We start from the raw sequence: 14,797 nt of genomic DNA, 5'->3' as shown, positions 1-14,797 counted from the left end.
AAAACTGCGTCTTCTCCAAACCCTGTCATGGTGGGCATAACATGTTCTTCCAGAATCTCCGTAATGTACCTTCGTGCAGTTAAGGACCCATTTTCGATAAAGGGTAATTCTGTGCGGAAGTCGGAAGATACACCTCCCCAAGCCATGACCAAGCCACCACCAAATGGCATTCTTGGAGCAATGCAAGCTTGTGAAAATCGTTTACCGATTTTCTTCCAAACTCTTACACGTCCATTGGATCCAAATAGGTTGAAACGGGATTCATCTGAAAATAACACTTTACTCCAATCATTACTTCCCCAATGCGCGTATTGTCAATGGCCAAGTGGCGGTCCTGTAGCCATTACCCGAGAAGATATTCCAGAAGAACTAAGTCTTCTCCTGACTGTTGCAAGCTAAAATTGAAATTTCGTACTTCTTGTAGGCAATTTCGATGCATAACCATAGTTGAAGTCCGGTTTCGTAAAGCCTGAAACACAAGGAAACGGTCATCTCATGCCGTGGTCTCTATTCTTCGTCTAGAGCCAGTTTGAAAATTAGAGGCATTTGAACTGTGGATGTATCGCAGAATCCTGAGAATATCATGGACCGAGAGAGTCACAAATGTCGAGGTCTTGAGAAGAATGAATAAAGAAAAGGAAGTCATATTTACGATCAAAAAACGAAAACTGCAATACTTGGGACACATTACAAGAGGCGAAAGATATGAACTGCTTCGAATAATTATGCAAGGAAAAATAGCAGGAAAAAGGTCCATAGGAAGAAGACGAAACTCCTGGCTAAAGAATCTACGGGAATGGTATAGCTGTAGCAGCAACGAATTGTTTCGGTCAGTTGAAGTCAGTTGAAGAAGAAGAGCCAGATCGTCTGGTTAGCAAACTCGTCTTCTGAAAGCGTTGAAGCACTCGTTGAACTGTAGAAAGGCTTACGCCAACAGTTCTTGCAACTTGCCGTTAAGTGTGACCGTCTTCCACAAACGCAACAATGCATGCTGTTTCAACAACATTTTTGGCAAAAAATAAACAATAATAAACACTAATGATGGCAATAATAAACGTTTGTTTGTTGCGTTTGAATAGAAAGTCGAAGCACAAATGAGACATTTAAAACAAGCGGCAGTTACAGGTACCGTTCATTTTGGGAGGTGTATAGTTTTCCGCGAAATCGGCATTTTTGGAATTCTTTATTACAAAGGAAACCGCTAAGCCGACAACAATTCTCAGAAACATGCATTAGTTTTTATTTGTGTTATTATTATTTACGATAAAGCTCGTTAAAAATGAAATAACGGCGATTTTCAAGGAGAACCGGATTTTATGATCGCGAGTGTATTTAAGGTGATAAAAAATCTATTTTTACAATGTCACTGTACTCTTCTTGTTACTGAAAGTATAACTTGCTTGCCAGGTTTTTACTGAATTTTAGTCACCCTCATAATTTTTTACGCCCTAAGCCACAATTAATGGGAACCATTCAACAAGCTACGCATTCACGCCAGCTAAATGCAAAATCTTTTTGAAAATACAAAAGTCCTCTGCTAAATTTTTACCAGCCTAGTCATTGTTTTCTCAACTACCCTAATTCGAAACATTCTGAAATGTTACTCTGTGCTAACTAATATTTATTTTTTAAATGTTTAAATACCTATTGAAAATACGAAAATACTTTATTGCAAAAATTATAAATGTTAACTGTTTTAGAAAGTTGACTCTGATTATAGTAGTGAGTACATGGCTAAGAGAAATCGAATCGTGAGTCCCTTTTATAAATATAAAATAACTGAAATCAAGTTGAGTTTTAGTAAATACCATGGAATTCTTATATTTCACAGAATAATAACCAGGTAAGAAATATTTCAAAAGCCAAAAAAAATTATGATATACCACAGTGCTCTGCTAGGTTTTTATGAATTTATTACCACCTAGTCATTTTTACCCGTTCACTACCCCTTATGGAAAGTCAATAATTCTGTTAAAATTTAAGGGGAAAAATTCTTTTTTTTTTCAAATTCACTCTCCTCTACTTATAACTAAAATAAAAAAGTGTTTTTTTAATGTTTACTAAATTTAAACTACCCTGATAATCTTGCACCCCTAAACCAATCTTATTTGAAAACGTTCCTGCTAGCTTAATATTTGAGCCAGCGAAATTAGAAAATATATATTTTTGAAATACCACAGTGTTCTGTTCGGTTTTAACGAATTTATTATCACCCTAGTAATTATTCACCTCTCAACTGCCTCCTATGGAAAGCCAATAATTCTGTTAGGTTAAAATTTTTGGGCGAAAAAATATTCTTTTACAATTTCACTCTCTTCTACTTATAACTGAAATAAAAAAGTTTTCTGTTAAGTTTAGACTAAACTTTGATCACCATGATAATTTTTCACCCCTAAACCAATCTTATTTGGAAAAGTTCCTGCTAGCTTAATATTCGGTCCAGCGGAATTAATAAAAATTATTTTTGACATACCACAGTGTTCTGCTAGGTTTTTACGAATTTATTACCACCCTAGTAGATTTTCACCCTCAACTAACCCATGTGGAAAGTCAACAATTCTTAGGTTAAAATTTAAGGTGATGAAAAATCTATTTTTACAATTTTACTGTACTCTATCAATCAATAATTCTGTTAGGTTAAAATTTATGGCGAATTTTTTTTTTTATATTCCACTGTACTATATTTATAATTAAAATAAAAAAGTGTTCTGGTAAGTTTCTGCTACACTTTCATTACCCTGATAATTTTCCACCACTAAAGCAATTTTATTTGGAAACGTTCCCGCTAGTTAAATATTCGAGCCAACAGAATTAAAAAAAAAACGGGTGTGTCCAGTGGGACTGCCGGTAGAAGTTATACTTCTATACACGCGTTCGCCGTTAAAAATTTATATAGGAGTCAATCTGCACAATCATTACATATGTAATGCTATAGATAAGAGAGAGCAGAAAGAAAAAAAGAATTAGTTATAAAGGTATATGGTGCATCGTTTGCTGTATATAAACATTTGACCTGTAATAGGAGTATAGTAAATGAAGGATTGTATCAATATTTTAATGAAAATATATGTTTTTATTTTTATATATGTATAAAAGGAGTTGAATGCAAAAAAAAATTTACACATACTCTGCAGTAAAATTCATTGTTTATTTTGTTATTAATATAAAAATTACAATACAATAAATACACTGCAACATAATTCAATATAATAATACAATATAAATTAAAATGTAATATTCATAAGTATTTAAAACTGCCAATATACATAACTTACTTTACGAAGATAAAAATAAAAAGCCAACAACTCGGATTATGTTGTAAATTTTCATTTTATTTTAAAATTTATGTTTTTTGCGTATATTACATGTATTTAATAAGATTAACGTGAGGTTTTTAAATATTTCAAAAATAAAAAAGGAAATTCATAATTGGGATTCGAACTCACAATCACCAGCGTATGAACCAAACACGTAAAAGATTTGCCAATTAGACATGACACTAACCGATTTCAAAATTGACAGTTCTCGGTAAAACAGTGATTATTTTGAAATACAAAAGCCTAAAATAATTATAAACGTTTAATTTTAAATAATACAAAACATATCACATAAATAATAATATTAATACATATTATATTATATATAATATTATATATATATATATATATATATATATATATATATATATACAATATTATATATATAATATGTATTAAATATATATATATATATATATATATATATATATATATATATATATATACAAAAGGAACATTTTTATTCTCGAGAGAGGAAGAGAGAGAGAAAATATATCTTCTGTCTCTCTCTTACTCATTATCTTACATATGTAATGGTTTGACAGATTCACTCTCATTTAATTTCCAACGCCGACCGTGCGTATAGAAGTATAACTTCAAAAATTTTTTTTTAAGTACCACAGTGTTTTGATAAGTTTTTACAAATTTATTACCACCCTATTTTTTTCCCTTCTTAAGTACTCCTTGTGAGAAGTCAATATTAAGCTAGCTAATTAAAATAAAAATTTTGAAATACCTCATGATTCTTTGAAATTCCATTTCATTATACCACCTTCACAATTGTTGAATTTAGAACTGACAAAACAAAATTATAAAAGGTATTTTTAATAATTTTTTTTGTATTGTACTTTTACTTCAACCTTTTACTATTTTTTGCTTTCTTCATATTTTTCACCTAACATACTGGGCATAAATTCCCCACTTTACGCTCTAATTTTGGGACGTAAAGTCGTACTTTTTCGTCCGGTATAAAAAATGCACGTTTTCACATTTCAAGAGTAAAAATCAACTATGGAAATGATCGTGTGTAGATGAATGTGCACTAATGTTTACTATTAAAAATTACTCAAAAACTATTGTACTCAGCATAAAATACACTCAGGGACAGTACAGAAGTTAAATAATAGTGAAGAGGACGGTATCAATCTAAAATCCTATTAAGACTGCAGCCACCACTTCTTGATTGGCGGTACACTTCGCTCAGCTCTATGGATGTACCCAATAAATACAAATCTTTTAATCTTTTAATAGGTGCGCAAGGTGTCCCGACCCTCCTTTACAATTAGGTAATTAATGTAATAGACTTAATAAAATTATTTCAATTTGAATATTTCTTACCTGGTTATTATTCTGTGAAATATAAGAATTCCATGATATTTACTAAAACTAAACTTGATTTCAGATTTCACTATTCGATTTCTCTTAGTCATGTACCCACTACTATAACCAGAGTCAACTTTTTAAAACAGTTAAAATGTATAATTTTTGTATTAAAATATTTTCATATTTTCAATATTTAAACATTTAAAAAATAAATATTAGCACAGAATAACATTTCAGAATGTTTCTAATTAGGGTAGTTGAGAAAACAATGACTAGGCTGCAAAAAATATAGTAAAAATCTAGCAGAGCACTTTTGTATTTTCAAAAAGATTTCGCATTTAGCTAGCGTGAATGTGTAGCTTGTTGAATGGTTCTCATTAATTGTAGCTTAGGGCATGAAAAATTATGAGGGTGGATAAAATTCAGTAAAAACCTGGCAAGCAATTTATACTTTCAGTTACAAGAAGAATACAGTAACATTGTAAAAATAGATTTTTTATCACCTTAAATATTAATCCAACAGAATTATTGACTTCTCATAAGGAGTAGTTGAGGTGTGAATAATTACTAGTGTGGTAATCTTATCTATACTAAAACGCTAAGCCCTTTTCTTGTCCACCACTTTACTCAAAAACCATATTAGATAATTAAAATATTTTTTCGGAATATTATTAGTATTACGTATGAGATTGTCAAGATATACTTTTGGTACAAAAATTCACTTCCGGTTTTGAGATGATCGGAAGTTAAAATTTACTTTAAGTTTTAGACCCCACAATGTATATATGGATCGAAAGGTCTCGTCGAGACGAATCTAAATATGTACTTCCGGTTGCGATCCGACACCGGAAGTGACCCGAAACGCGCATAAAACGTCAAGATAGAGCAAATCTGACACCGGATTCGTGATCAGCATCCAAAATTAACTGCTAAATGATATCTATGTCGACATTTGATGAACTAAAAATTGCATTCCGGTTTTGAGGTCGACTTCCGGTTTCGTTTTTATTAGTCAAATCAATAGAGAATTCAACGTAGAGTTTAAAAATGTAAGTTCACGAAATTATCATTTATAGTTTTTGAGTTATTGATAAAAATATTTTTACTTCCGGTCATTGTATATATTGTATATTTTTCTCGCAAAATAAAAATTTCATTTAAAAAACTCGATGTCAAGTTGGTCCGCTAGTAAATTCATAAAAACCTAGCAGAGCACTGTGATATATCATAAACATTATTTTTGGAATTCTACTAGTTTTAACCGTAAGCCAGCAAAATCGCTCCCCTTAAGGGTGGTTTAGTGGTAAAAAGTTATTAGGGTGGTAATAAATTAGTGAAAATGGGTGAAAAAATATGCCATAAGCAAAAAGTTTTTTTTCTGAACACTGCACTGAACAACGCTGCACAAATTCATTTGTGCAGCAGTCCTTTGTTCAGACGAATCGAATCGGGGTCGCCATCGTGAACGCCATCGCGTCATGATCGCTTAGTGTGTTTTCCGATCATAAAAGATTAAGTATTGGAATAAAAATTTAGTAAAATAAAGATATTTGTATTTATATTTTAAGTAAAATCGCCAGTGCAATGCGATCGTGCTCACTGTAATCTCAGACGTAATGCTAAACGTCCTCCCGCTACATATTTTTGTAAGATGACCGTTCTACTAGTAGAAAGTATCTATAGGCGAGCACAAATTCACTATAGTAGTATACTAGCCAAAATCTGACGATCTTACTGCATATAGGAGCTTAAACTCTAAGTATGCAGATGCCATAGTTATTTCATTCTTAAGAATTTTGCCTGCCTGATAGAACTCTTCTATCAGTATAGTTTTAAACACAGAAAATGAAAATTCAGAATTCACAAAGTATTTTATTAATCTCAGATAGATAAAAGCAGAAAATTCAGACAATAATATGCATCAATATTACTATACAGCAGCTTAGGCTAGACGAGCTGGTGTCTGATCGGAATATGGTGGAGCAGTACGTCAAGAGACAAAGGCTTGTAGCTCGGTGATACTCCTCCATAGATCCCTACCGAAAGGGCGGGATGTCTTATATCCCTTTATATATATATATATATATATATATATATATATATATATATATATATATATATATATATATATATATATATCTTCTTCTTTGTCAACCATTTTCCATCCACTCCTAAATGTAGGTCTCTCCCAATTGCTTCCATCTTTCTCTATCTTGCGCCAATCTAATCCACTGTTTGCCTGCCACTGTTCTTATGTCATCTACCCATCTTTTTTGAGGTCTTCCCATGCTTCTTGTTGTCGTCCTTGGTCTCCATTCTAGAATTCTCCGTGTCCACCTGTTGTCATTATGTCGGGCTACGTGACCTGCCCAGCGCCATTTCAATTTCTTCCACAATATCCCTAATCTTCGTTCTACGTCTTATCTCCGTGTTTCTAATCTTGTCTCTTAGTGATATTCCAAGCATGTTTCGTTCCATTGCTCTTTGCGTTGTTTCTAATTTTTTAGCAGATTTTTGGTAAGGGCTACTGTCTCCAAGCCGTAAGTACAAACTGGTAGTATGCTGTAGTATGCTGTAGTATGTGTTATACGTTATACTTTTTCTTTAAGTTTACAGGAACTTTATATATATATATATATATATATATATATATATATATATACCGTACTCATACTGGAAGTAAGAACAAAAGGAAAGCGTGATTATCGCAGACAATAGATATTTTACCTCATTCGCCTCTTTGGCAGTTTACCCATACATAGCGGGCGTCTCGAGATGTTATCTAGGTTTCATCTCTTTGAAAAATTGACTACTACTGTTTTGCTAGGGTTGACCGATAGTTATTCTCAAGAACAGGTCATCTATTAGAAGTGATTACAGCAGGGAAGAAAACATTCCCTCCTTTGGATGTTCCTTAGCTATTTTGGCCACAATCTCCTCTTCCTATAGGTTTGTTAGAAGTAGAAGTAGCCTAATTTCCAGCATTGCTTTGATTCTTTGATTCAGTTGCATATGGTGGTGAATAATGTTACTGATTTTCTAAAGCACTTTGCCCAATGCTGTTTCTGTTGATTTTCTTTCTAATTAGGTATGCTGGTTGTCACTGTGAGAATGATTCCTCAATGGACCTTCTATTAAGATATAGGGAAGTTTTTTAAAGAAATCAGCCTCTCTGTAAGTTTCCTTTGTCTTATTTATCAAATATTTGTGATATTTCCTTCCCTTCTTGTGAATTTTTAACTTTTTTTGGCAATGTCGTAATCCTCTCCTTCTTGTTTTCTTTTTCTCTCCCAAGGTCTCGTAAGCTGGTTTTTGAATACATATTTTCAAAAATTCTCATTTATATCTAATGACTTGTAGCTTCTTTGGTAAATATTTCGTATCACTCTTTTTGTATCCAATACAATTTAAATAGTCTCTCTGTTGGTTTTTAACTTGGTTTTCCCGAGTTCATGTAGCCAATCTATAGAAATAAGTCGGTTTTAGTTGTTTGTTCTTTTTTCACAAAATTTGCTAGGTTTTACTTTTCACTGTTAATCAAAGCTCGTTTTTATATAAATCTTTAATATTGCTATTGATTTGCGTTGTATCATAGATCCTTTGCAGACCAAGATAATAACCAAAAAGTTAGGTAAGAACTACAAACAAAGCGAATATACACACTCTTTCGCTCATTTAACATCTCGTGTATAATCGTTTGTATCTTTTAACAAGAGAATGAATATGGCATAATAAGTAAAAAGGACAAACAGTAAATTAGATTTTAAAAATGTTTTATTATAGTAATCTTATTCCTTTTAAGATTCTGGCAAACATTGGTGGTCTTCTGGATCAAGATTACTTGATGGCAAAAACTGGGTATGGTTTACAAAGGGGACACCAGTAGATTTTACTAACTGGGATTTTAATCAACCAAACAGCAACGACCAGATGTGTTTGAAATTAGTGCATAGTAATGAAAATGGAATAAAATGGGCAGACGAATACTGTACTGCTACAAATCGAATAATATGTGAAAGTAATGATGACGGTGATATTGATTACGATAGTTATAATCCTAGTATTAGATATCCGCATTCTCTATATCCAGTCGGTATACCTAACGTGAATAACGGTTTAGGAATTACACGTCTACCTTCATCTGCAAGAACTGGTAAGATAAATTACAATAGTATGAACTATTTGTTTTTTTGTTTTTTTTTTAGCTAAGAAAATTATAGTTATGTATTTTTTAGATGAGGAATGGGAGCAGTTATTACAAGATCACACCGATGATGCATTCGTTTATAGATATCATGGAGGAAAGAAATATCACGTTGAAGTTCTTACTCCAGTAAGTATCAGGATGGTTGTTATATTTTATTGATATTATTTCAACTTTGTCTGCGTTTATAGACTATGAGAGAGCTTTCGACAAAGTTAAACATAAAATTCTCATGGAATGTCTAAAGAGAAAAGAACTCGACAAAAATGGCATTAACATAGTGAGAAATCTCTATTGGAATCAACAGGCCGTGGTAAAATTAGATGGAAATAGCACGGATGCGCAACAGATAAGTAGAGGAGTGAGACAGTGCTGTATACTTTCATCATTACTATTTAATATATATTCCGAAGAGTTATTTACGAAAGCACTTGAAAACTGTACAGAAGGGATCAAGATAAATGGCGAAAATATAAATAACATCCGTTATGCTGACGATACAGTCATTATCGCTGAAATTGATTAGACCTGCAGACGTTACTAAACACAATTTGTGATACTGGAGAACAGTTTGGTTTAACAATAAACATAAAGAAAACAAAAACCATGGCTATCAGTAAGAGGGACAAAGTTATTACAAGGATCCAGATAAAAATGAAGATATTGAGCAAGTGGACAAAATGAAATACTTGGGAGTCTGGATTACGTAAGATCTGAATCTGAAATCAGAAATTCGGTCAAGAATAGAGCAATCAAGAGCAGCCTTTTTGAAGATGAGGAAATTTCTGAGTAACCAAAGACTCAAATCCGATATCGGATGGCAAAATGTTATATCCACTCTATTCTTCTTTATGGTGTCGAAGCCTGGACTGTTAATGTTGACTTAATGAGAAAACTAGAAGCTTTTGAGATGTGGCTTTTTAGAAGAATTTTAAAGATACCATGGACCGATCATATTACGAACAAAATGGTGTTGCACAGAATGGGAAGAGACAGAGAACTTTTGACCACCATTAAAAGGCGAAAGACAGCATATTTGGGGCACATACTTAAAAATGATAAGTACGAATTGTTGCAGCTGATTATGAAGGGTAAAATTGAAGGAAAAAGGGGTTCTGGTAGACGACAAATATCCTGGCTGAAAAAACATTCGCCGGGTTACACGCTGGACCGAGTTAAACACACAGACGCTCTTAAGAAAAACAGAAGATAGAGACGAATTTGCAATGGTTGTAGCCAACCTTCATTAGTGGAGACGGCAACAGAAGAAGAAGAAGAAATATTTCTAATAACTCTTTGATCATAGGTGTTTTTTCTATCAATATTATTATCTCCATCAGCTTGTTGTGTTTTGCTGTAACGAACGCTTTATGGTTAGCAATGAAAGATACATAAATATCGAAAAATCGTTAAGATAGTCCTTGTATGCTAAAAAAGCCTCTGTCGTAGCCACTCCACTCCGAAAACCAAACTGTGTACGGCTGTTTTTGTCTTTGCATAGTCTCTTATATCCTTTGATGTATGATTTTTAGAAATAACTATTTTAGAAATATCTTTTGTTTTAAAGCAAAAAGTAAAAATTCGAAGACTTCTACTACTTGTTTGAAACCAAAAATCAGATTTTCACTTAAATCTGTGCCTTATACGATTTTCAAAGAAAACAAACGCTGAATAAACCAACATGGGGAATCTAGAATTGCATTCCACATCATATCGATTCATCTAAGTAAGAACTTTACATTTAGGGCTTTCGACTGAGGCGCTCTGATGAGTCCTAAAAGGACGAAATACTTATAAGCGAATTGTAGACGCACTATACGTGAAATCAAATCTTAACTGTCTGTTCTATAACTTTTGTATTCTTTGGTAGAGCAATAAACATCGACTTCAGACCAGTTCTTGGTATTACTTCGCTTAAATATAATGTCATTAAATCTTTTTGTTGGGCGTTGAGTACCGTCGGTGCTAAGTAGTTTTATGAGTTCATTTATGCATTGTCAGGTCCAAGCTTTCCCAATCTTCTGGTCTTTTTACGGTGGTAATAATTTCGTTGACAAATTAATGTATATGCTTTCGTATTGATATACCATTAATACAAATGAGATAAACTGGTGCATTTTACGGTAATATTAATTATAACTGTAATTTTATTGCTTTAAGTTACACAAACATATCAAATGAATCAATGTTTTTGTTGATATGTCTCAATATATTTAAACAGTTTAAATTTCTATCTATCACTGTCAATAGAAAATTATTGCTTATAATTGATTAGGTAATAAAAATAATCCAATAAAAAACAATGATTTAAAAAACATTTTCAAGATAAACTAATTCTTTGCTACTTTTTAAAGTTTACATATATATATATATATATAGATATATATATATATATATATATATATATATATATATATATATATATATATATATATATATATATATATATATATCTATATATATATATATATGTATATAGATATATATATATATATATATATATATATATATATATATATATATATATATATATATATATATTGTTATGATGTATTATTTGTGAATGATGAGCAATGAGTGTTTTTTAATAATATATATAGGGTTTTTATCGCGGTTCTCAAAGAATTAGTTTGTAAGCACTTTTTGAAATTATCTTTATTATATATATATATATATATTATGAAACACACATATATATCTAACATAACCAATGTAAAGTTTAAAATAAACTATATTTAAATTAAAATTCTTATGAAACTAATTAAATTATATAGATAATGTAAATTTTAAACAAACTATCTTTAAAATTGAAATTCTTATGATACTAACTAAATTATATTAACAAAATTTTGTACCTTTCTTTCACTGAATGCCTAAATAAAATGTTCTCCAAAATAAAGATTTTAATCACCACTCAATGTCTTCGTTCTCAGCCTCGGTTATCCTTGTTTTTGTGAAATTACTTTTTCCAATTATCAGCTTCCACCAATTTAAAATATTTTTCTTCTTAACAGCATTTATATATATTCTTCTTTTCACTATACCAATATCCAATCACCAAATATATTATATAATTTTAATTTTCAATTAATACTTCCTTCCATTATCCAATTACCATTTTTACATAACATAATTTTTAATCTTCAATAATATTATCTTTATACTGTTTCTTAATCTTCATTGAACTTATTATATTGAACATCTGGACCTTCTGACTGACTATCTTGAACTTACTGAACAATTGACTTCACTAACTAAATGTGTCTATCTTCTAACTAACTTTCTTACTAACTGACTGGCCATCTGACTGAACATTTTGAATCCAAATCACCGAGTATTTATATCTTTTTCCATGTTCCAGAATCATCTGGCAAGAAATCATATTCGAATTGTTCTATATGATTGTTCTCGAAAAAGTATATGTTCTGGTTATGTCCATTTCACAGACATAACCATATTCGAGAACGTTCTACCGTAAACAAAGGTTAAATTCTGTATTCTAGAGAATTCTTTACTATTCTATCGAGAATTTTATCGACATTTAGGCTTCTCAGATCAGAATATAAACTTAAATCAGTAACTTAAACACTCTAATTTAATAAACTACACATTTTAAACAACATATAACCCTACTTTATATTCGTAATAATTATTTAAAATGTCATTTAAGTGTATAGTTGGTTGCCTATGCACATGGCTCACTTAAATATATTTACAATATTATAATTATTAAAATAAAACTTTTTTACCCTTATTATATGCTAATTTCTTAAGAATACCCTCATATAAATTTTGATATGGGATTTAGATTTTTGCACCTTTACGATTGATATAAGTATTTAGGTTTCATAATATCAAACAAAGGAACAACGGAGGAAGATATAAAAAATAGACTAGGACAAACAAGAGACTGCATACGAAAATTGAACCCGGTACTATGGGATAAGAACATCAGCATGAAAACAAAGGAAAAAATATATAATACCATGACAAGAAGTATCCTCACTTATGGGTGTGAAAATTGGACAATAAATAAGAAAACCAAAAACAAAATAAGAGCAACAGAGATGGAATTCCTAAGGAGAAGCTGCAGAGTAACAAGAAGAGATAGAATAAATAACATGGAGATTAAGAGGAGAATGGGAATGAACTCCGACATACTAGACTACATCGAACAAAAGAGGTTAACCTGGTACGGACATGTCAGAAGAGCACACCAAAATCGGTGGATAAATAGAATAACAGAGTGGAGCCCGATAGGGAGAAGAAAGAGAGGCAGACCCCGAAGATCTTTCAGAGATGAAGTGGACGAAGCAATGAGTAGAAGAAACCTACAGGAGGGGGACTGGCTAAACAGGAAAAATTGGAGAAAACGGTTGAGTGAAGGAATACAGTGAAAACTGTGGAAATCCTTATATATATATATATATATATATATATATATATATATATATATATATATATATATATATATATATATATATATACGATTGATATGATTTGTGCCTTATGTAAAGGAACCATTTCCTCAATAAATATTTTAAGCGATTTAAAACCCAAATACCCTACGGGTGCAAAGAAGGGTACTACATTAAGGGGCAGTTAAACTTAAACCAAAAAAACTAATTTAAACCCACATACTCTATGACAGACAAATCAAGTGTACAAGACTATTAAACCAAAGGAAAGTTATTAAAAAATTAAGGACTGTCAATTTAAACTAGATATTTTAAAGACAATTAATTTAAACCCAACTATCCTATGGCCACAAAATCAACAACCAACCAAGGATAAATAAATATAAACTAAAGTTAAGTAATTTACAATGCAATAACTCAATGTAAGTGTAAACATTAATTAATGTATTAAACATTCCTAATAAACTCTATCTTATCGTTGGATATCTGATATCAATTTGTAAAAACATTCATTTATTCCTTATTGCTATACGGAGTGGAAATATGGACTCTCGGAATTACAATTATGAGGCGTATAGAAGCCTTTAAAATGTGTGTTTTTAGAAGCATGCTGAAGATTTCGTGGACAGAGCACGTGGCCAACAATGAGTGACTGAGAAGAATGAGGACTGAAAGAGAACTCCTAAATATTGTAAACAACAGATAAACGAGAAGACATATTTACAGACGAGAAAAATATAACTTTCTACGACTCATAATGGAAGGGAAAGTAGAAGGAAAAAGAGGTCCAGGAAGAAGAAAATACTCCCTAAGAATGTAAGAGACTGGACAGGCATGGACACACATTCGATACTAAGAACAGCTCAAAATAGAGAGCAATGTGCTGTTGTTATAGCCACCCTTCCGTCATGAAGAAGGAACCTCAAGAAGAAGTGTAAAGAGCATTTTATTTAAATTAATTTATTTAACAAAAAACCTAATATAACTTAAGAAGAGTTATTTCTATAATTAGGCATATTATTTTATTAGAAATTTTTCTCATGAATTGTCAGCAACAGCTGGCAAGGAGTGGTAAATAAAAGTTCAGTGATTAAAATACTATAAAAATAAGATAAGTAAATATTATTTAATTTTATAAAATGTATTCTTTTCGCCTATCCGATTTAGCAAATCGCTCTATGATTGCATCAACATCTAGAGAAATTTCAGGATGCACATTGATGAGTGTTAACCAGTTCTGTATACAATCTTTCCTCCGAAGTTCTATTTCTAAGCCAAGTCTTTAGACGCTTAAGCGTAGAAAAACTACGCTCTGCTGTTGCTGCACTGACTAAATATTCTGACATTTAGATACATATGAATATCGCAGTTTTCTAATACTTCTAAAATAGAATCAGGTAGTTTTCCATTATTTTGCACGACTCTTTTCTACTTTTGAATCCACAGTGAAAACTCCTGTTCTACTGTGGAATATGCAGTAGATGATCCAATAATATCCTGGAAGGTGTCAACAATTTTTTTTATTTCAACTTTAT

At 31.4% G+C, this 14,797-nt stretch overlaps 1 protein-coding gene across 1 annotated transcript in view; it reads left to right on the top strand.

The window, feature by feature from the left end:
• The window catches only part of LOC140445719 (macrophage mannose receptor 1-like), a 68,400-nt gene that overhangs the window by 41,104 nt on the left and 12,499 nt on the right, over window positions 1-14,797 (top strand). Inside the window, exons 7-8 of the mRNA XM_072537998.1 lie at window positions 8,443-8,793; window positions 8,876-8,973. Of these exons, the coding sequence (XP_072394099.1) occupies window positions 8,443-8,793; window positions 8,876-8,973 (449 nt within the window). The remainder of the gene's footprint in view (window positions 1-8,442; window positions 8,794-8,875; window positions 8,974-14,797) is intronic.

This window comes from Diabrotica undecimpunctata, chromosome 7 (genome assembly GCF_040954645.1).
Source record: "Diabrotica undecimpunctata isolate CICGRU chromosome 7, icDiaUnde3, whole genome shotgun sequence".
Classification (NCBI taxonomy): domain Eukaryota; kingdom Metazoa; phylum Arthropoda; class Insecta; order Coleoptera; family Chrysomelidae; genus Diabrotica; species Diabrotica undecimpunctata.
Note: the sequence above shows the minus strand (reverse complement) of the source record. Positions and strands in the feature narration are given on the sequence as shown.